The 22,461-nt window shown below is 46.6% G+C and overlaps 2 protein-coding genes across 2 annotated transcripts in view; one reads left to right on the plus strand and one right to left on the minus strand.

Annotated features, from left to right (window-relative positions):
* Nucleotides 1-11,566: 11,566 nt before the first annotated feature.
* LOC306782123 (voltage-gated potassium channel regulatory subunit KCNG2-like) lies at nt 11,567-14,158 on the plus strand (the record flags this gene model as incomplete). The annotated part of the gene is made up of 2 exons (XM_079275317.1): nt 11,567-12,292; nt 13,298-14,158. The coding sequence occupies 2 exons, from the start codon at nt 11,567-11,569 to the stop codon at nt 14,156-14,158; spliced, it is 1,587 nt and encodes a 528-aa protein (XP_079131443.1).
* A 4,500-nt stretch (nt 14,159-18,658) lies between these two features.
* The window catches only part of LOC306781737 (TGF-beta receptor type-2-like), a 32,065-nt gene continuing 28,262 nt past the window's right edge, over nt 18,659-22,461 (minus strand). The window contains exons 9-10 of the mRNA XM_079274739.1: nt 19,857-19,984; nt 18,659-19,538 (exon numbers count right to left, since the gene is read on the minus strand). Coding sequence (XP_079130865.1) covers nt 19,278-19,538; nt 19,857-19,984 — 389 coding nt within the window. The 3' untranslated portion in view covers nt 18,659-19,277. The remainder of the gene's footprint in view (nt 19,539-19,856; nt 19,985-22,461) is intronic.

Consider the following 22,461-nt stretch of genomic DNA (forward strand, 5'->3'; position numbering starts at 1 on the left):
GAAATGACAACTGACAGCAGCAGAGAGGAGAACACTATTTAAAGTTTGACAGCAACGAGCTGATTGGCTTGAGGAACCGGTGTGCCGAATCTGGTTGGTACTTAAAAGTGCACGCCCCCAATCAGCTGATAGAGTACTTACCCGGGAAACTAGAACGTATGTCATACTTTGACAGGTCTCGCATCATTCGGACCGCGAAACAGAAATTATGTCATATCTGACTGCGAAATTAGAAATTTGTCAACTCTGGACGGGTCTCTTATCATACGGACCAGGAAATGAGAAATGGGGCACCTCAGACCCTCCTTTTCTTTTAGGAAAGTAAAACGGTCCCGTCGGACCAGGAAACAGACACGTTAAGCCAGGTCACGGTCACCTAGGAAACACAGACACATTAAGCCAGGTCACGTTCACCTAGGAAAACAGTCACGATAAGCCAGGTCACGTGAGACCAGGAGATTGGGAAACAGTGTTAGACCAATCAGATGGAGAAAACGGTCGAGTCACACCAGAGGAATAGAGCAAGATAAACGCAGAGTAATATACAGTGCTGATAGGATACCCAGTCGCACAACATAACGTGAACCATACCTTAGGGTTACTATAAGGAACATTTCAAGAAGGGTATAATGCTATCCCCTGCTATGAACCAATACCAAGAATGTGACACCACCACCAGTTATATGCATTCATTACCGGATTTTAAGGCGTCAATGATCTTTGATTCTCGAGGATAGTGTTGAGATCGGGCCGGATGTAGGATGTGAAGGCAGAAGATGACCAGCGACCCAATTTTTGTAGGGTCGTAGCGGAGATGCCTTGGTTAGCCGCTCAAGTAGCAGCCCCTATTCTAAAAGAGTGCCCCGAGTATAGCTGAGGCGATAACTGAGGTCGAGTGAGGATAACTACGAAATGAGAGTTAAACCAACTTTTAGATAACAGTCCATTACCTGGGGTAAGAAACAGGGGAGACGTGGGGCACGTAATAGGCCTTAACTGTAGGAACTTAAGCATGGATTGGAACGGGCAAAACCCAGAGTCTATGCGAGCCACAATCACTGAGCAAGCCCCTCCGCATTTGGAATGCTTGAGCCATAAGTCATAATGATCAGTATGAAAAGTCAAATCGGCAAAAGTGATGTCTATGTCAGAATTGAAGGAATTAGACGGGGTAGTAAACTCGCCACACCTGAGGAAAGCCTAGAAAGCCAACGAAAACACAGCCTCAAGCAAGACATCAACGTAGGGGGCGAAAACACCGGCTCGGAGTACGGTGAGCATCCTGTGCAAAATCAGAAGCGTGATAGGCTGTCTACGGACGGGAAGGTGAGGAGAAGACTTAGCAATACCTTTTAGCAGTAATTTGATGGCTGCATTGGAAAAAAAACTAACTGCTGCCGGATCATAGCACCTAATATTAAACTGAAGGCCGGCAAGCAAACTACGAATATATGACAGTTTAAAATGCCGCACATCCACGCAATAGCAAATAAAGGCACAAACTGTGTTTATGAGAACCGGTTTAAGAGGCATGCCAACGGTAACACAAAACCAAGCAAAAGTACTCCAAGCACAATCATATGTCTTTACAGTAGAAACTGCTAATCCCTTCCTCATATATTGCCGAGCTGCCTCCATAGAACCTCCCACGTGGCTTTGCTTTACGACAGCATCAGGGTGTGACATGAGGGCACAGTTATTGCCACGGGACTGGCCTCTGGGCAGATGTTCCGGAAAGCCTGGAATTTAAAGCGGGAAAGCGAATCAGCCAGAGTATTAAAATGACCTGGCACATGGCGGGCGGTGATGATGAAGTTGTGGGTGACAGCTGCCCACGTGATGCTTCTCATGAACGGCATGATATCTTTGGAAGAAGAGCGCCCTCTATTGATAATATCGACAACTGCTTGATTGTCGCACACATGACCGAGATGCGCTTGCATTTCCAGTGCTGCCCCCAGACAAAGCAGGCCACGGCCACGGGGTAAATCTCAGTGCTGAGGAATTTCCATACTTTGCAAAAGAGGGGGGCCACGGTTCCGCAAACCACTGGCCTTGATAGAACCCCCCAAAACCCACAGATGGGGCGGCGTCTGTGTAAAACTTCAAGGAATCCGAGCAATTCACCAGATCCTCGTAGAAGAATGTAACCCCATTCCAGTTATCGAGCAGACGAGACCAGAACCGCAGATCAGAGCGCCACCCTTCATCCAGATACACTAGATCGTGCAACTGGATCACGGAAGATGCCGTGTCGAGCAAGCGGGAGATGAATGATCGTCCCTGTGGAATGACGCGCATGGCAAAATTAAGATGCCCCAGCAGGGAGAGTAACTGCTGTTTTGTTACGTTATCAGCCGCGCAATATGACTTCGTAGCCTCCCGGATGCGCTGCAGTTTCGCGATCGGGAGAGATGCTTTCATGTCTATCGTATCAAGCATAATGCCCAGGAACTCCAGACGTGTGTCTGGCCCCACGGTTTTCTCCTCCGAGAGTGGAACGCCCAGGGAGTGGAAACACTGTTTTAATTTACCTAGCGAAGAGCCTGAACCATCGTGTGGGGCATCCACCAGCAGGAAATCATCCAGCAGATGATGGACAGCTGAGACCCTGACTCTATTGAGTAGTATCCAGCAAAGTGCTTCGGACACTTGGTTAAAGATAAATGGGCTGCTTTTGCACCCGAAAGTTAACCGTACCCCAAAATAGAACTTGGAATCCCACCTAATACCGAAAAGATGCCACTGGGACGGATGGGCACAATTTTGAACGCATCAGTGATGACTGCTTTGGAGAGCCATGCGCCTTGACCGGCTAGTTTTATTAATTTAATGGCATTATCAACCGAGGCGTAATGGAGAGAGAATAGCTCGGACGGGATGAGGCTGTTAACGCTTGGCAGTGGGCAGGAACGAGGCGCGGAGAGATCGAAGATTAACCTTTTCTTCCCCGAGTACTTACCTGTGGCTACCCCTATAGGCCTGGTGCGAAACACGGCGAATGGAGAGGACTTGAAGGGGCCAATAACGTAGCGTTTCTTAACCTCTTTCTCGATCAACTGAAAAACAGTATCTGGGTCAACTACCGCTGACTGCAGATTCTTAGCCACATAAGTTTCCATAGGCATAGCCAGGCCTCCCACACGGAAACCTTGTGACAAGCCCGTAAGCAGATAGTCTACGAACACAGAGTCAGGATGCGAGGCAAGTTCCATTGACAGTAACTGGAGGTTTATTGGTGTCGAGGGATGCTGCATCAAAATGTTTTTTGAACCACGATGTTTCCCTCCGCGTGGGAGAGGTCTGGCTGCTCAGCGGGGGCAGACTGACCGGGGGTGCGCATCCTTGCAGTAGCTGCAGATGTGAAGATAACGACAGTTTTGAAATGTACACACGCTTTCATTAAAGTTCACACAACTCTGCATGTCATTTTGACTAGGCCCCTCACGCCCAGCGAACGTTGGCTGAAACACCGCCGCAGGACACAGCGGGGCTACGTGGCCCGAATTCCCGCACGAAACAGTTTGTGTGCCCCCCGCGACCAAGACCAGTAACTCTGTATCCAGCACTGACCAGTCCAACCGGGAGTTATACTGCGAAATATACAGGGCGGCTTTGCTGGAGAACGCCTTATGGTACTGGTAAAATATGCTCCTTGCATATTTCAGCTGTAGCTCGCCGATCAGTGCCATGTAGGTGTCTAGCTCCTGTCTTCTGTCTGGGTAGACCGCACATATCACGTCCCGATAAACCCCGAACGCTACCATGAACTGCCCAATTGACAAATCCCTGATTAGCCTTGGATCTGTCGATTTAAACACTGCCGCGATGTTACCACTGGCGGCTACGCTCGTATCACACTCGGGGGAGGGCAGCATTATGCCCATCAAATTGATGTCTCTCCCCTGTAGGATTTTCGACCTAAGCCGAGACGTAATGTTAGCTGCCTGAGGGATGTACGACCTACCCATTGGCGGAGCCGGTACTGCCGATGCCAGCAAATGTTCGGCTACTACCAACTGCGAAGAAGTGGAGGCCTGGCTCAGCCCGACGGCTGGTTGCCGCATGGAGTCCTGGGTGGCTGTGATGGTAACTGACGCTGGCACCGAAATTGCCGCGTTCCCCAGGGATTGCAGGCGCGCCTCGATGGCGTGCATGGAGCTCACCAGTGACTGCAGAGTGGAGATGACGGCGTTGTCTGTATTAGATGGGCCCGGAGTTGCTGGTAGAGCAGGATTCCGAGACAGTGCCTCCATCTTCTTCGCCTGTGGAGCTTGGGCTGAGCCGGTTTTCCTCGCTCTTTTCCGCCCGAGTGCCGCCGCTGGTAGGGGATCTACTGGCTCGCCGCTAACTGTGAGCCTCACCAGCTCCCGGAGCTGGGATAGCGGAAGGCCTGGTGCTGGATTGATACCCCGACCTTCCAGCTGGGCCAAGAGGGCTTCTTGCTCGTCTAGGTGGGAGCCGCTACGCCGCCCGAGGCGAGTGCTTCTGCGCCGGACGCCCGCGGGCTGCATGCCGGCTCCCGCGGGTTGCCTGCCCGCTCCGGCTGGCTCTCAAGAACGTGACTTGCATGTCTGACAAACGGATCCGAATCGGAGTCCGACATACTCAGTATCAACAAACTGCTACGATGCAAAGGTTAACCGTTGCTTAACGCTCCTGCATCTGCTTAGCTGAAATGACACCTGACAGCAGCAGAGAGGAGAACACTATTTAAAGATTGACAGCAACGATATGATTGGCTTGAGGAACCGGTGTGCCGAATCTGGTTGGTTACTTAAAAGTGCACGCCCCCAATCAGCTGATAGAGTAATTACAAGGAGAGGAAAGACAGCGATTACTAGTGAGTGTCTTCCTGATTGAACTTGCGCTTGAGCTACATTTGTACAAACATGATGCCTTACGATGCTTTTTTCTGTTCTTGTGAGTGAACATGTAATGTCCCACCCAGACACAGCAGCTGGCCAAAATGCAAATGCCCACTGTGTAATAAATAGACATTTGAAAACAGAGAATTCATGGATGGGCAGTTTAACTCAAATCCCCTGGTTTTTACAGAATTATTTTCTCTCTGAGGCAATGTCACTGAGCAGATAATGCAAATGGTGCTATATTAAGGCCTGGTTGTTTCCTGTGGAACCATATGGGCTCAATGAACTTACAGATCTGATCCCAATCCTGTAATCTACATCAACCCAATGATGCAAATTGGCCAACATATGCAAGTTAGGATTTGACACTTCCTAAATGCTAAATAGTGTTTATTTCTAACCTCAAACTTTAAGCGGGTTCACATTGCTGCCAAGTAGACAATGTCCCTTCCTCTTGCTCTGACAAGTCCATCTCCCAGTCTCATCCAGGACAAAGTCCAGGACCTCCCCGCTGACTTGAGGGCTGATGGTCACCATCATTCTGCCCTTCTTCATCTGCTCGTTCAAACCGCCATCAGCAGATCAACGGTGCTAAATTTGTTTTCTTTATGTAGTATTACTTGACTTTATGAAGTCTTGTATAGGATATGATACTTAGCATATTTAGTCCCAATCACCATCAGCATCAGCAGAACTTCAACTTCGAAAACTTTAACTTCAAAAAACATAAACTTTTAAAAACATTAAAAAAACGTAAACAAAAACCCTTTAAGAAAACGTTACAAACTTAACTTAAACTCATAAACCTAGCTTTAACATTTTTTTTTTAACTTAAAATAAAAAAAATAAGATAAAAATGTACCTAAAGTAAAAAACAAGTGAACTTGAATTGAATTGTTACATACACTACGGCTGAACATTTGTGAAAAAATGTCTAATTGCGATTTTTGACTTTCATGACTTACAGTGTGAAGTTTTTTTCCAGAGCTCAGGGCGGTATAGAAGAGTTCTGAGAAGCAAACATTTGAGGGTTAAAGAAAATGCGAGTGGATGCAGATGATGCAGATGATGCAGATAATGCAGAGGATGCAGGTGATGCAGATGATGCAGCGGATGCAGATTATGCAGATCATGCAGCGGATGCAGATCATGCACATGATACAGTTGATGCAGATGATGCAGCGGATGCAGATCATGCAGATCATGCAGCGGATGCAGATGATGCAAATGATGCAGATGATGCAGAGAATGCAGAGGATGCAGATGATGCAGATGATGCAGCGGATGCAGATGATTCAGCGGATGCAGATGATGCAGAGGATGCAGATGATGCAGATGATGCAGCTGATGCAGATGATGCAGATGATGCAGATGATGCAGCAGATGCAGATGACGCAGCTGATGCAGATGATGCAGATGATGCAGATGCTGCAGATGATGCAGAGGATGCAGATGATGCAGCGGTTACAGATGATGCAGATGATGCAGATGATGCAGATGATGCAGATGATGCAGCGGATGCAGATGATGCAGCGGCTGCAGATGATGCAGCTGATGCAGTGATGCAGAGGATGCAGATGATGCAGCGGTTACAGATGATGCAGATGATGCAGATGATGCAGATGATGCAGCGGATGCAGATGATGCAGCGGATGCAGATGATGCAGCGGATGCAGATGATGCAGATGATGCAGATGATGCAGCTGATGCAGATGATGCAGCTGATGCAGTGATGCAGAGGATGCAGATGATGCAGCGGTTACAGATGATGCAGATGATACAGATGATGCAGAGAATGCAGAGGATGCAGCTGATGCAGATGATGCAGCTGATGCAGTGATGCAGAGGATGCAGATGATGCAGCGGTTACAGATGATGCAGATGATGCAGATGATGCAGCTTATGCAGATGATGCAGCTGATGCAGAGGATGCAGATGATGCAGCAGATGCAGATGCTGCAGCTGATGCAGATGATGCAGCTGATGCAGATGATGCAGATGATGCAGAGGATGCAGAGGATGCAGCGGTTACAGATGATGCAGATGATGCAGATGATGCAGCGGATGCAGATGATTCAGCGGATGCAGATGATGCAGAGGATGCAGATGATGCAGAGGATGCAGCGGTTACAGATGATGCAGATGATGCAGATGATGCAGATGATGCAGCGGATGCAGATGATTCAGCGGATGCAGATGATGCAGAGGATGCAGATGATGCAGATGATGCAGCTGATGCAGATGATGCAGATGATGCAGATGATGCAGCAGATGCAGATGACGCAGCTGATGCAGATGATGCAGATGATGCAGATGATGCAGATGATGCAGATGATGCAGAGGATGCAGATGATGCAGCGGTTACAGATGATGCAGATGATGCAGATGATGCAGATGATGCAGCGGATGCAGATGATGCAGCGGCTGCAGATGATGCAGATGATGCAGCTGATGCAGTGATGCAGAGGATGCAGATGATGCAGCGGTTACAGATGATGCAGATGATGCAGAGGATGCAGATGATGCAGATGATGCAGCGGATGCAGATGATGCAGCGGATGCAGATGATGCAGCGGATGCAGATGATGCAGATGATGCAGATGATGCAGCTGATGCAGATGATGCAGCTGATGCAGTGATGCAGAGGATGCAGATGATGCAGCGGTTACAGATGATGCAGATGATACAGATGATGCAGAGAATGCAGAGGATGCAGATGATGCAGATGATGCAGCAGATGCAGATGATGCAGCTGATGCAGATGATGCAGATGATGCAGATGATGCAGATGCTGCAGATGATGCAGATGATGCAGATGATGCAGCGGTTACAGATGATGCAGATGATGCAGATGATGCAGATGATGCAGCGGATGCAGATGATGCAGCGGCTGCAGATGATGCAGATGATGCAGCTGATGCAGATGATGCAGATGATGCAGCTGATGCAGTGATGCAGAGGATGCAGATGATGCAGCGGTTACAGATGATGCAGATGATGCAGAGGATGCAGATGATGCAGCGGATGCAGATGATGCAGCGGATGCAGATGATGCAGATGATGCAGATGATGCAGATGATGCAGCTGATGCAGATGATGCAGCTGATGCAGTGATGCAGAGGATGCAGATGATGCAGCGGTTACAGATGATGCAGATGATGCAGATGATGCAGATGATGCAGATGATGCAGCGGATGCAGATGATGCAGCGGATGCAGATGATTCAGATGATGCAGATGATGCAGATGATACAGCTGATGCAGATGATGCAGCTGATGCAGTGATGCAGAGGATGCAGATGATGCAGCGGTTACAGATGATGCAGATGATGCAGAGGATGCAGATGATGCAGATGATGCAGAGAATGCAGATGATGCAGCTGATGCAGATGATGCAGAGGATGCAGATGATGCAGATGATGCAGCTTATGCAGATGATGCAGATGATGCAGAGGATGCAGATGATGCAGATGATGCAGAGGATGCAGATGATGCAGAGGATCCAGATCCTTAGGATGTTACAGAATAGTCTGTCAGTGGGAGATGCTGCAGTCCAACAGCTTTTTAACGGATGTATCTCTACTACCCAGACTAGTTTACAACAGATAGTGCAACATTGGATCTTTTCCTGCAAGAAGTTGAGATAAGCGTGAACTATTGTTCGCCTCTCAGGGCAAGAAGTTGCTTGGCAACATGTGCAAAATCAATGACTTGTCTTAGATAACACTGAGGTTGTGTCATCCAGCACCTGACAGCCCACATCAGCCCTCCATCTGCTTGCCAGTGTGGAGTTATTGGCACATAAAGGTGAGCAGAGCAGGCCAGCAGGTCATTAAACAAAAATCCCCCACAATGCTACAGGGTAAATAACAAACTGCTTCATCTCACTGCTGTCTCCACGCTGCATCTCTGCAGAGCTACAGGGTCTTTGACTCTGTCTCTCTCAACTCAAGGTCCAAAACTCCTTCAGCTGCTGGGGGGGGGGGGGGGGGCTCACAGATCTGGTCAGCCAAGGTCAGCTGTATAGTCGGACTAATATGTATATACTGTATATACTGGACGTCTATTGCTAGCGTTGCAGAGTTCTACTGTGCATCCCCATAGACTGCAGAGGAGTGAATCATTCCCTCAGCGGCCCTTTCACTGCCTCATTCCTGATCATTTCCACGGCTTTCACTGGAATCAACCGCTGCTAATGGGAAAGAAAAGCTTTGTCATCAATGGTGATTAATACAACTAGGTCCCCCACAGATTTTGTAAATATGTGATGGATATTCACGTCCAACTATATCATTTTGTAAGCGCTCCCGACAATCTGTGAAATAGGGTAAAGTAAGTGTGCTGGCTGCCAGAATGGTAACTGTTTGTTACAGTGTTGTGAATCCGAACGTTGCCAGGTTCAAAATGTTTGTTTCATTTTGAGTCAACGGTTTTTGTGAATTGTGGGTAATTCCCTCAAATACTGCAGAAATGCGAACGTAGCCTCAAAAAGGTTTTTTTTTAAAGAAAAAAAACTTTAGGAGGGTAAAAAAGGAAGAAACCTCTGGAAGAGCAACCCTAAACCCGGACGGACAGATGTGCAATAGATATAGTGTGCACAGATTAATACGATTACAATAAATAATTCATATGAAAAGGATGTGGAACGTACATGAGCATATATTAAGAAAATGGATCCGGGAGGACTCCGAGCAGCTTCCAGGTGTCTCCAAACAGCTGGAGCCTGACCTCCTCTCCACCACGTGACCCCCGAAGAGAACAGACCATCATTTAGGAAAGCAAACACACTGGTGACTCTTTTCTTTGTCTTTTACAACCTCCAATGAGAAGGGAAGTCGGCAAAGGTGCACGAATCCTGCAATGACGATAAATCAGCGAGTCGAACGTGGCTTTACTCTACCATGACAAGGTTTATGGCACAGCCATCAATATCTATCAGCTCGTGGTCCCTTCACGTGATGTGGGCAAAATGAGCTACAACCGTAGAAATGACACGGGCGCAGTGGAGCGAGTGTGCAAATGTCACACATTGTTTCCTCTTCTTCCCTCAGTGCTCAGGATCCATGGGACTCTAATGGATTACGGTGTGAACGCGCGGATGTGTCATGAATCTTCTCTTCCCATCAGAGGAACACTGTAGGAGATAGAACGGTAGTGTAACTAGTATTAAAATGTATGGGATGATACCCCATATATATATATATATATACAATAATCTGTTCTCACATCCATAAACAACAAGTACAGCACGACTTGATGACCAAACGCACAATCTGCTGCTGTACCTTCTGTGATGCGTCCTCTGTTACGTGTGTGCTTGTATTTGCCTCTTTATCCTCTTGATATTAATCTCATTAATCCTTCCGCCCCTGTGGACATTGTTTTTCCGTTTTGTTTTTTAACTGCATTAAAGCTAAAAGCTTCGAGGGTGACTCAGTTAATGGATGATGTTTTAGACCAGAACTGGACGCAACGTGTCCCGATTGTGTTCAGAATGACCAGGGTCATCCATTAGTCACCTAAAGCTGACGAGGAAGGGAGGGAAGGATGAAAGGACAGATGGGAGAGTTTCCCCTTCACTTCAACTTTAGTTTGGTTGATGTATGATGACACATTTGAATGCTGTTACTTCACATAACGGTGTCTGTCAATACATTCTGTGAATGAGTCGGAGACAACAGGAGGATTTGGAATATTCTGAAGGTCATTTTGAATGGATTTGTGTAGCCTAACACCAATTTAAGGTGAGTTACAGAACTTTAGTCAATGAATGATACCGTAGGGAGACTAAAATATAGGTTGAAGCCTCCAAATATGTATTATATCAATATATATATATTATATAGCATAAAAGAATTACAAAAACAGAGAGTTCTCGTCACAGGGAAAATGAAATGTTTGATGACTTGTTAGGTGCACTTGTTAGTGTTCAAGGAGCATGAGGATCCTTAAATATAAAAGTGCACTCGCTTTTGAGGTACAAATAATTATATTGAGGCTGCATGTGACATGGGAAGGGAAGCCTAACCTGATTGGCCTGTTGAACCACCTGTTTTCTGGAAGCGCAAAGAAAGAAACTGAGTTGATTGTCTTATTTCAGTTTGTGGGTTGGTAGGCACTCCAGATAGCCAGATGTACGTGCTCTGAAAAGGTGAGTTTTCATGAAGTGTCCCCTTTATGTAACCAGCTAAAACCACTCTGAAACAGAAAACTATTTATAAAATTAAAAACGGTACATTTCATTATTTTTGGCCACTAGGGGGCAGTGGGACATTCTGAAGTCATAACATTTAAAACATTAGCTTGTAAAGTTGTTATGGCTATGTGTTAATGAGTCATTTTAACAAATACAGAGGCACATTAGTATTTGGGGTTGTGTTTCTGTCCACCCAATGAATGTGAGTCCAGTATTCACACTCCTTGTAGCTCATTAGCTGCTAAATGATCCGCTATGTTCACCAGCTAGTTGCTAACGTTGTCTGCTGTTTGCTGCTCAGTAGTGTGCAGTGGGTTTATCATAAAAGCTGCTTTCTGCTGCTGGAACAAGAAAAGATAAATATAACATCAGATACTCATCTAAAACCTTGTATGATTTGCTAATTGATTCCATAATTTCAGTTTTTTTCCTCAATTCTCCAATCAGACGCAATACTGTAACTACAGTCCAGTTCTTCTGTCAAACACCGAACCGCCACCATGGCTGGTGTTGGCTTTGATGAGCACTCCTTCAGCAGCGACGATAGCTACGAGCACGTTGACACGGGCACGGAGAACTCCGCGGTCAAAGGCTTGTTCTTCCAGCATGCTCGGCTGCTCTATGGGCCGGCGGCGTTACGCCGGCGCCTCGAGCCTTCCCAGCAGGCCCTCGTCAACGTGGGGGGCATTCGGTACGCCTTCCCCTGGACCACCCTGGAGGATTTCCCCAAGAGCCGCCTGAGCCGCCTGCGCCTCTGCACCACCCTGAGGGAGATAGCGGAGTTCTGCGACGACTACGACGAGATGCGGAACGAGTTCTTCTTCGACCGCGACCCGTTAGCCTTCCGGGCCATCGCCAACTTCCTGGGGAAAGGGAAGTTACGTTTGCTGCGGGAGGTGTGTAACGTGGCCCTGCACTGCGAGCTGCTGTACTGGGGCATCGACCTGGAGCAGATGGAGCCCTGCTGCCGCCACAGGGTTATCTGCGCCTTGGAGGAGGTGGCGGCGCACCAGCGCAAGGTGGACGAGTGGCGGGGGAGGAGGATAGCGCCGAGGACCCCGCTGGCGGACGGCAGCCTCTTCCACATGCTCGGAGAAGCGATGGAGAACCCTCATTCGGGTTTAGCGGGCAAAGTGTTGGCCTTCCTGTCCGTCATCATGGTGGTGGTCACCGTGTTAAGCCTGTGCATCGGCACCATGTCGGACCAAGAACAGGAAGGGGCCGTGGTACGTATGAACCAAAGCGATGGTCAAAATACAGTGCACTACCCAAAGGTCTGCCAAGCACATTCCATCATGCCCCAAACATGAAGGGATTATATTGAACTTCCTTTCCTTATTTGAAATTTCAAGTGAGATCAGCTTTATTGCCGTCTGTACCAACGTAATGTTAAAATGAATACTAAATGGATACAATTCTGTCTTTCAATGACATATTTATGATCAGATCTGCTGTTGATCAAGGTAGGAGCTTGCACTGTTACAAGTTAAATATTAACCTAGAAGTGTTGCCTTAGCATTATTTTTTATTTGAAGATTAGAAATATATTTGACCCACTGACGATATTCTGATTGTAAATGCTAGGCGCCGCTATCAGTCTACGTGTAGATTACTTGCATGCTCTTTCTATACCCATGAGGCAGTCAACATTGTGTGTTTATGATCTCATTACAGGAGGTTAACCTGTCATATGAAGTCAATGCGGAAGTGCATTGAACCTGCATTCTCTCTCGTGTCCATCAGGGGGCGACTCCTCTGGTTGTATAGAAGTCTATGAGAAAATGACTCTACTTCTCTCTTGATTTATTACCTCAGTAAACATTGTAAACATGAGTTCATGGTCTCAATCTCTAGTTTCAAGTCTTCTTCAGTACAGCATGATGATTTTGTATGCCATAGAGCGGAGTATGCTTTAGGGCTTCCTGCATACAGTCTCTGCTTGTGCCGAGCCGATGAAGCAGTTTGCTAGCTATAGCCTGAGAAAATATTTTATTCACTGTTCAAAGCTACCGGCAACTTTTAAGTTGAAATGTTTTCTTGCATGTTACTCGATGCACGAGTTATTGTCGGGTAAATGATGGTCCATTTAGAGTCAAACAGACCATAAAGAGGAGTATGCTTTAGGGCGGGGCTACCACGTTCCCCACAGCATCTAAATTCTTTTTTTACTGAAACTCATATGTAGGCCTATCAAACATACTCAGGTTCTTCGTCTTTTGTCATCTCCGCAGGGTAAATGCTCCCAAAGGTGCCGCAACTTGTTTGTGGTGGAGACGGTTTGCGTCGCCTGGTTCTCCTTGGAGTTCCTGGTGCGATTTTTCCACGCCGAGAGCAAGCTGGAGTTTGCCCGGGGCTCTCTGAACATCATCGATGCCGCCGCCATCTTGCCCTACTACGTCTCACTGGCAGTGGACCTCAGGGACGAGTACGTCGAGGACATCGTGGCCGGCGGGGGGAAGAGCACCCTGGATAAACTGGGTCTGATCCTGCGCTTGATGAGGGCCCTGCGCATCCTGTACGTGATGAGGCTGGCCCGCCACTCCCTGGGCCTGCAGACCTTGGGGGTGACCATCCAGCGGAGCATGACCGACTTCGGCCTGCTGCTGCTCTTCGTGTGCGTGGCCGTGGCCCTCCTCTCCCCTCTGGTGCACCTGGCCGAGAGCGAGCGGGCCCCCAACGCCGCCAGGTCCCCCCAGCTCAGCTTCAGCAGCATCCCGGCGTCCTACTGGTGGTCCATCGTCTCGGTGACCACGGTGGGCTACGGCGACATGGTGCCCCTCAGTGTCCCCGGCCAACTGACAGCGCTGCTTACCATCTTGGCGGGGATCCTCATCCTGGCTTTCCCCTCCACGTCCATCTTCCACACGTTCAACCGCACCTACAAAGAGCTCAAGGAGGAGCACAAGAGGCTGTGGAAGGAGGAGAGGGGGGCGGAGCTCGCCAGCGTGGCTGAGGAAAGCTTGAAAGAAAGAGAATCTTGGCCTGATAACTGGCCTGAGAAGGATTCTTTACCTGGTCTAGATGATCCCTATTACCTCTTCATGCAAGACATTAAAGTGCTGGCTCGGAGCAAGTCTCCAGTGACCTGTTGAGTCCACAGAAACACACTATATTCCTCTTGTGGCTGACGTCCTGCACATATGCCTCAAAATGCTGTAAGTCTTCCCAGAAGAGCGGAGTCTTTTATGAGAGGTTGTGGATATTGAGCTTCAGTCTTGCAAACTGGCTGTTAAAGGAGACATGACGTCCTCATTTTCAGTTTCACACCTGTATTTGGAGCCTCTGCTACAACATGTTTACATACTTAAATGTTGAAAAAACATTTTATTTTTCTCATACTGTTTCTGAATATGGGCTGCTTTTCTCTGTGGATTGAGCTTTTTGCTACTTATGCAGGATTTATGAAGCACCTCGACCTGCATTCAAATCCAAAAAGACCTGGTAATCTTTCTACTGTGGGACCTTTAAAGGGGACATATCATGCTCTTTTTCAGGTTCATACTTGTAGCTTGGGTTTCTACTAGAACACGTTAACACACTTTAAATCTCAAGGAACATTATTTTTCTCCTATCGTCTTTCTGAATGTACCTGTATTCACCCTTTGTCTGAAACGCTCTGTTTTGGTGCCTGTCTTTTTAAGAGCTGCTCACGAAACGAGCACCCAGTCTGCTCTGATCAGCTTTGACTGTGCTGTCTTATTTCAGTTTGACCCAAAGAGAGACCCAAATGTATGTGCACACGTTCTGAAACAGTGAGTTTTCCATGACACGCCCCCTTTAAGTTGTGTTTTGGAAAGGGAACCTTCATCTTGGCAGGTTTGTTTTGCAGAGCTAGAAAGAGTAGACACAATGCTGTTGTCACGTGTGAGGAGTTATGCAGATGTATTTTTTCAGTAATGAATAGCATTATTCACTGTTGCAGCAGTTTAATGCTGATGGTTTTGGGATTTAAATGGTGTGGAATTTTTAAGACAAACACATTTGCATCATCTGAAGATTTGTCAGGCACCTTCATGTGTACAACGACTATCCAAGCATTACCACTTGCCTGTTTCAAATAGCTGCACACTGAAGCTGAATATTTGTTGCAAAAAACAAACAAAAACTGGTGCTTTATATATATATATATATACATATATATATATATACATATTAAATATTTATGTATATATTTAAAATGTATGTATTTATTAAATATTTATGTATATATAAATATAGATCGTGAAAAATTGATTTTATACTATATTTATATATTTATGTGTACATCCATTTTTTTCACTACCTGTGTACAGTCCTGTCTATCATTTACCTTCATATCTCCAGCTTTGATGTCCTTGTTTCTAGACGTTCTGTTGAAGAATGTCGAGAGATGCAAAAAATAAAAAATCGGATTTAAATTCCTTACATGTGCATGCATACTTGAACAATACATGTGATTTTGATTCTGAAAAAATCAACGTTGAATTAAAAATGACTGGGCAGCAGTGAAACTCAAATCTGTCACGTTTGCCTGTTGTCTGTGTTTCTGTCCACTAGAGGGCAGACGTGCGCTTTCATCCAACACAGCAGCCACGCACCATTGTGAAACGATTGGAAGTCGTTAAAGAATGGAGAACACACGTGTCCCTGCAGTCTGCAGTACAATAATACACCGCGGTGATTACACCCTGAGGAAGGGCGTACAAATACAACTTGCCCTTACATTATTTTTTTGCATTATAATTTGCAATGGAAAACATAAAGCAGTAAAAGAATGAAAGAGAGGCCAGGAGTTAATTCTGGACTCACAGGATGTTTGGCCTCGAGGACAGCCGACGATGCCAGGAACACACCAGCGAAGACGGCCGTGAGGAGAGCCGGGGCTTTAAGATGGAAAGAACAAGGGAGAGCCAGAGAGAAGGGGGGGCATGTGATGTGGTGCCCTCTGTTCCCTGTACCAGAGCTGGTTCCTGGGCCCAGAAGGGCCCTGTCATTACATTTCAATGGAACGAACTCTGGTCTGCAGAGGAATGTCTGCACAACACACACACACACACACACACACACTGCCCATTCCACTACAAACGTTTCCACGCGATACGACACACTCGCGATGAAATGCTTATCCGCTCCATTGATCCCGATCCTCCTTGATCATGGCATGCTCGCCGGCCTGGCTCTCGTGTGTATGGTAGAAATGTCAGAACATAAACTACGGCAGATTCACAATCATTTTTAGGGGCTGCTTGTCTGCGTTTCTTGCCCCTTAACTTTGATAAAAACTGACACTGATCAAGTACGGGTAACCCCCGACAACTGCATGCTTTCTCAAAGTTTGACAAGAATCTTGTCACTTTCGATCCAGGCGGCAACCTGGTTCTGCTGAATGAAGCCGAAGCGTAAGTGTCTTAAAACCTGCATTCTCTCTACTGACCAGCAGGGGGCGACTCCTCTGGTTGCAAAAAGAAGTCAGATTGTATAGAAGTCTATGAGAAAATGAACCTACTTCTCACTTGATTTATTACCTCAGTAAGAACATGAGGTCCAAAAAACCATCTTAAGCCGGAGTGTTGCACTCCGTCTTCACCGTGACCTCAACCCTGCACAGTGTTTAAAAAATAACGTTTTCTTTTCTTAACAGTGAACGATTCTGGCATCGCTTATAGTGTGTGGACAACATGGCCGGGGTGGTGCACTTCCTATGGCATTCCTACAAAACAGCTAGATGGAGTGAGATGAGGTAAAATAGAAAGGAAGCGAAGAAAAAAAAGGAGGGAGGAGAGGCTGAAACTGAATAAAAATAATGAGGGAGAAGTGCAATGAGCTGAGGAATGAGCAGACTTTGGACAAAACTAATGCGAGACAGATGAGGGCCGAGGCCCTGGACGATGCAGCATGAGTAAAAGTAAGATTAGTGGCAGGACAAGACTAAGCCTTGTATTTAACTACGCTCTAAGAAGTATACACTCTCAGTGAGAACGCGCCAAAGAGACAACTGAAACATTGGTAACTTTAGTCAAAGTGGGTCGTCTTTGTAGTTTCTACCACTTTGAATTTAATCCAATAAAAAAGATTATCAAAGTATAAACGGACCGTACCGTTTTTGCTGAACTGATGATTGTTGAATTTGGACTGTATGGACTCAGTAGTGGAGGTGAAATGCTGCCTCCTATGTGTTTGGAGGAGGTGGCTACATCTCACACATTGCGCCTTTAAAGTCGACGCACGAGGCACTCTTAAGCGTCTGTGTGAGACTCATAGGCTTTCAAGTAACTACAACGTAAACCCATCATATAAAAAAACACCCAACATATAAACACATGCAACATATGTTTCTTTTTTTCACAACCAATGAACAGAAGTTACCATATTTGGAATGAGGAGTGACGTAGCGATGCCGTATACGTCTCTGGTAGCAGCAGCGACCTGTCAATCACAGTAAGCCCCGCCCTAAAACATCCCTTGCTTTATGGTCTGTGTGACTCTAAATGGAGCATCATTTACTAAATGAACATCATGCTGTATTGAAGAAGACTTGAAACTAGAGATTGAGACATAAACTCATGTTTACAATGTTTACTGAGGGAATAAATCAAGAGAGAAGTAGAGTCATTTTCTCATAGACTTCTATACAACCAGAGGAGTCGCCCCCTGCTGGTCAGCAGAGAGATTGCAGCTTTAAGGCACTTTCACATCGGCTTCACTCGGCAGAACCAGATGTTACTCCGGTGTTCGTCAGTGATGAAGTCAGCTTGTTGACGTACTTATTTTAAGCCCAACCATGATGTTCTTCCTCAAGTGAAGCAAGTGTTTTTGAATTTACAAAGTTAACCGCGTGTTTACTGAGACCCGTGTACCCAGTGCCGAGTTGAGATTAGAACGTGTTTTTAAAAGTCCCAAGGTTAACTGTGGCTGCCGATCCATACCAGTATACGCTGTTGGTCCGATAATGTCCTCGTAGTCGCACTACGCTGTGCTTGTGTCAGAAAAACAGAACGTTCAAATGTCAGTTTAGTTAGTTTGTTACAGTTGGACAGTGAGGAACATCTGGTGATAAATGAAACATGTTTTCAAAGTAATTGTTAGCACTGTAATGGTACTATCAAGTACTCACATGGGTACTCTGTATGTAAGTGTAATACTACTGCATCCCGACATGTAACCCAATGTCTCCTAGTTCTTCATGAGACTGCTGTGTCAACACGGAACCATGACAAATGAAATAGCGCACACAAGGAAGGTGGCGGAGAAAAACTACCTCACCGGAAAATCCACGCGCTCAGTAGTTTGTATCTTTGCCGGCCGAACCACAGAAGGAGTGAGAGACGGATCTCAGTATACAGAAATATCTTTAATATCATAAAAAGATTTACAAATATTTTACAAATGACACACATCGAGGAAAGGCAACAGATTTTGGCACACCCGTTGATATAGAAACAACACAAAGTTCTTTTTTAAAAATACATCTCTATGAAGTCTGTTAATCTCCGCGATCAAATAGAAGTCGTCGGATCACGTTTCCCTTTTGTTTGGGCTTGATTTGTCTCTTATGTACAGTCACTGTCTCTATTTACATTGTGCTTGTTTTTTGTGGCAAACAAGGTTGTAAGTATAGCTGGGTAAAAACACACACACACACACACACACACACACACACACACACACACACACACACACACACACACACACACACACACACACACACACACACACACACACACACACATTCCTTTGGATTCCTTGCTGGTTGCGGATGGAGTCCACAGCATCGTTAGTGTTAAGGCCACATCTCCGCTGACACTTTGGCTCAAAGTCGAAGACACTTTTGGACACAGAAGTGTCTCACGGTAAAGTGCACATGAAATGTCTTTGGTTTAACAGTTATCGCCATGTTTGCCTCTCGTTAAGAGAGTGACCTTTCTGCTCAGAGAGAATATCAAAAAGAAACAAAAAACAACTTTCTCTGTGTATCTTTGGGAGCTTCCAGTTAACTTTGGCTTTTTTTTTTGTTATTGGCTCTTTAGCTTTTCAGCTGATTAAGGCAAGTTGTTGCGCGTTTAAAAGCGGTGAAGCCCAAAAGCATCACCCACAGTCTCTTGTGATTCGTTGTTTTCCTGGGGCAGAGTAAGATATGACGCTGTCCCGGGACGTCCAGGAGCTCAACTCCTGACACCAGAATAAGTGCCCTTGTTGGGGAATTAAAACAAAAAAAGGTCCGGTCCCCCCTTCTCACTTCTCGTCGCTCACTGAGCAGTCCGCGGCGGAGACGTCCTGTATCTGGGAGATTTTCACCTCCTCCCCGGGGATCCCCACCTCCATGGGGATCTTCAGCTCTGCGGGGATCTTCTCCGCCGAGGAGCTGCGGCTCGACAGCTTGTCCATCTCGTCCTCCAGCTCTGAGATGCGCTCGGCGACGCAGTGGGCGGTGAGCCGGGCCTCGGGGTCGTGGTCCCAGCACTCCGTGATGGTGGCGCAGATCACCGCCACGCCCTGTCGAGGAGAAGAGGAGAGAGCGGAGGAGGTGAGATTTACCAAGTTACACAAAACCACCTATAGTACTACTGCACCAGAGCACGTTTCCTTCCTGCTAATGGAACATTTGCTGCATGACATAAAATCATGTTAGAAAAAACACACATTAGCAGCAGACTGTGCAGTGTTGATGGTTCATATTCTACAAAGGAAGGTCCTTGACGACAGTATCCGTCAATAATAATGTTGATGAATGTGCTTTCGTCCATGTAAAAAATAAATACTATCAATAATGGTTGGTATTCCCGCTGCGGTTATTGCCTGTGTTAGTCTGACCTGATGTTTGATCCAGGTGTCGGGGATCTCGGGGCGTCCTCTGTCCCTCAGCACGCTGTCCTTCATGCTCTCCACACAGGGGTGCTCTCGTACCTTGGAGCCGTACGCTGGCTCGTAGTCCTTCACCTCTGCAACAACGACAAACAAGCAAATATCAGATTTTGAGGTGAAAAGAGAAATGTAAAAAGAGGAAGACAGAGGGGGAGAAACAGGTGACTAGGAAGTGTAGTAAAGAAATAAATAGTTTCATGATGTCTCCGTGGGAGGGAAAACAATCATTTTCTGAAAAACGACAATGCAGCTACCGCGAACAAGCAATTAGTCTAAAACCTCAGACTGTACAGAGCTCCGACATAACAATCCCTCGTTTCTGTTTCGATTATTTCATGTCGAGGAACAAGCAGCGGCAAAAAGAAAAAAATAGAGAGACAGGGAGAGCATGACGTCGAAAACCATGAAAAATTCAAAACAAAGTTCCGGGATTGGGTCCAGACCTCATGAAGCCGAGCTCACAACAGCTGCAGTCTGTGTTCAGCCCCCCGAGGAGAAGGGCTCTCTGGATCCTCACCGTTGCCGTGAAATGACACACTTGCTGCTGCACGGTCGTCCATGAAAACGATATGTAAATATCTAACAGGGTCATGTTCTGTGTACCCTTCTCTTGTTCTTACAGTTCTTTTTTATGTCCTGTATTTCACAAGCTGTCAAAAACTGAGGATTATTAATAATTGTTTTTAGGTGTTGATGTATTCGCAGCATCTGCTTTTCTCTGGGCTTGTTCATTAAAATGTATTTAATGTTCACTGTCATGGGAAAGCACAACAACCAAATACGACTTTTGCTGCATTTTGGGAAGCTACCCCAAACTCATGAGGCAGCGTTACGTTTGCCAAACACTCTCGCGGATAGCTCAACGCTCGCGGATAGCTCAACCCTCGCGGATAGCTCAACCCTCGCGGATAGCTCAACGCTCGCGGATAGCTCAACGCTCGCGGATAGCTCAACCCTCGCGGATAGCTCAACGCTCGCGGATAGCTCAACCCTCGCGGATAGCTCAACGCTCGCGGATAGCTCAACGCTCGCGGATAGCTCAACCCTCGCGGATAGCTCAACGCTCGCGGATAGCTCAACCCTCGCGGATAGCTCAACGCTCGCGGATAGCTCAACGCTCGCGGATAGCTCAACCCTCGCGGATAGCTCAACGCTCGCGGATAGCTCAACCCTCGCGGATAGCTCAACCCTCGCGGATAGCTCAACCCTCGCGGATAGCTCAACGCTCGCGGATAGCTCAACGCTCGCGGATAGCTCAACCCTCGCAGATAGCTCAACGCTCGCGGATAGCTCAACCCTCGCGGATAGCTAAACGCTCGCGGATAGCTCAACGCTCGCTCAACTCTTCACTTTCACTTGAAAAGAAAAGAAAAAACCCACACAAGACTTGCATTATCTCGAATGGCCAGCAGGGGGCGACTCCTCTGGTTGGATAGAAGTCTATGAGAAAATGACTCTACTTCTCTCTTGATTTATTACCTCAGTAAACATTGTAAACATGAGTTTATGGTCTCAATCTCTAGTTTCAAGTCTTCTTCAATACAGCATGATGTTCATTTAGTACATGATGGTCCATTTAGAGTCAAATAGACCATAAAGCAGGGGATGCTTTAGGTCGGGGCTACCTTGTGATTGACAGGTTGCTACCGCTACCAGAGACGTATACGGCATCTCTGCGTCACTAGTCGCAAAAAGCCAAGTTGGCGATGGCCAAAATGCCGAATTCGAGGCTTCAAAACGGCAGTCTACAAACCGATGTGTGATGTCACGACGACTACGTACACTAATTACACACAGTCTACGTGTAGCTTTAGCTTAGCATATCATGTACGCTTGTATTTATGACCCCGTATGAAATTCTTTCAAAATGAGGCGTTTTTTATCAAACAACTCACAGAGAAAACGTTTAAGCTTCATTAGCCAGCTAGCTAAAGCTCATCAAAGCTGCTCGCGTCAAAGTCGTTTCAGCAAAACCAACAGTCTGCTACATGAGTAGCATTTTTTTGCTACCTCTGTCTGAAATCAAGGACTCATTGAATGTAAAGCTAGATAGACGTAGCTCAGTTGCGGCTGCTAAATTCCCCTTTATGGTGAGATTACTTTCTTCCGGCTGGCCATAATCTGACTCAGCAGCTGCAAATCAATTTTGAATAACATGTGTTGTCCATGCTAATTAGCAGAATGGTATGATGGAATTTAGGAAAAGCCGCAACAGTTTAATTTAAGTGGTCTCTGCCGCTGTGTCCTCAAATACAGGAAGCGGGAAGGTTGAAGTGGAACGCCCGGACAGGAAGTTGGAGGTCTGGGATTGGGACTGTGTGCAGAGAAGCTGACTCTACAGGCCCACACTTCCTGTTTTTGACATGTGGAACTTCCCCAACCGTTTTTAGCGTTTTGGAAGCGGACCCAGCCGGGCCGGGCCTCGTTCCCTTGGAGCTTATTTATGCCAGCTTCTCTGCTGTTTAGATCTCCTGCTGCGGAGCTGGTATAAATACCACACATTTTCCTGGACTGGCTGCAGCTGAAAAACACAGAACTGACCTAAAAATGAGAA

The sequence above is a fragment of the Melanostigma gelatinosum genome, assembly GCF_949748355.1.
Source record: "Melanostigma gelatinosum genome assembly, chromosome: 9".
NCBI classification, from domain to species: Eukaryota; Metazoa; Chordata; class Actinopteri; order Perciformes; family Zoarcidae; genus Melanostigma; species Melanostigma gelatinosum.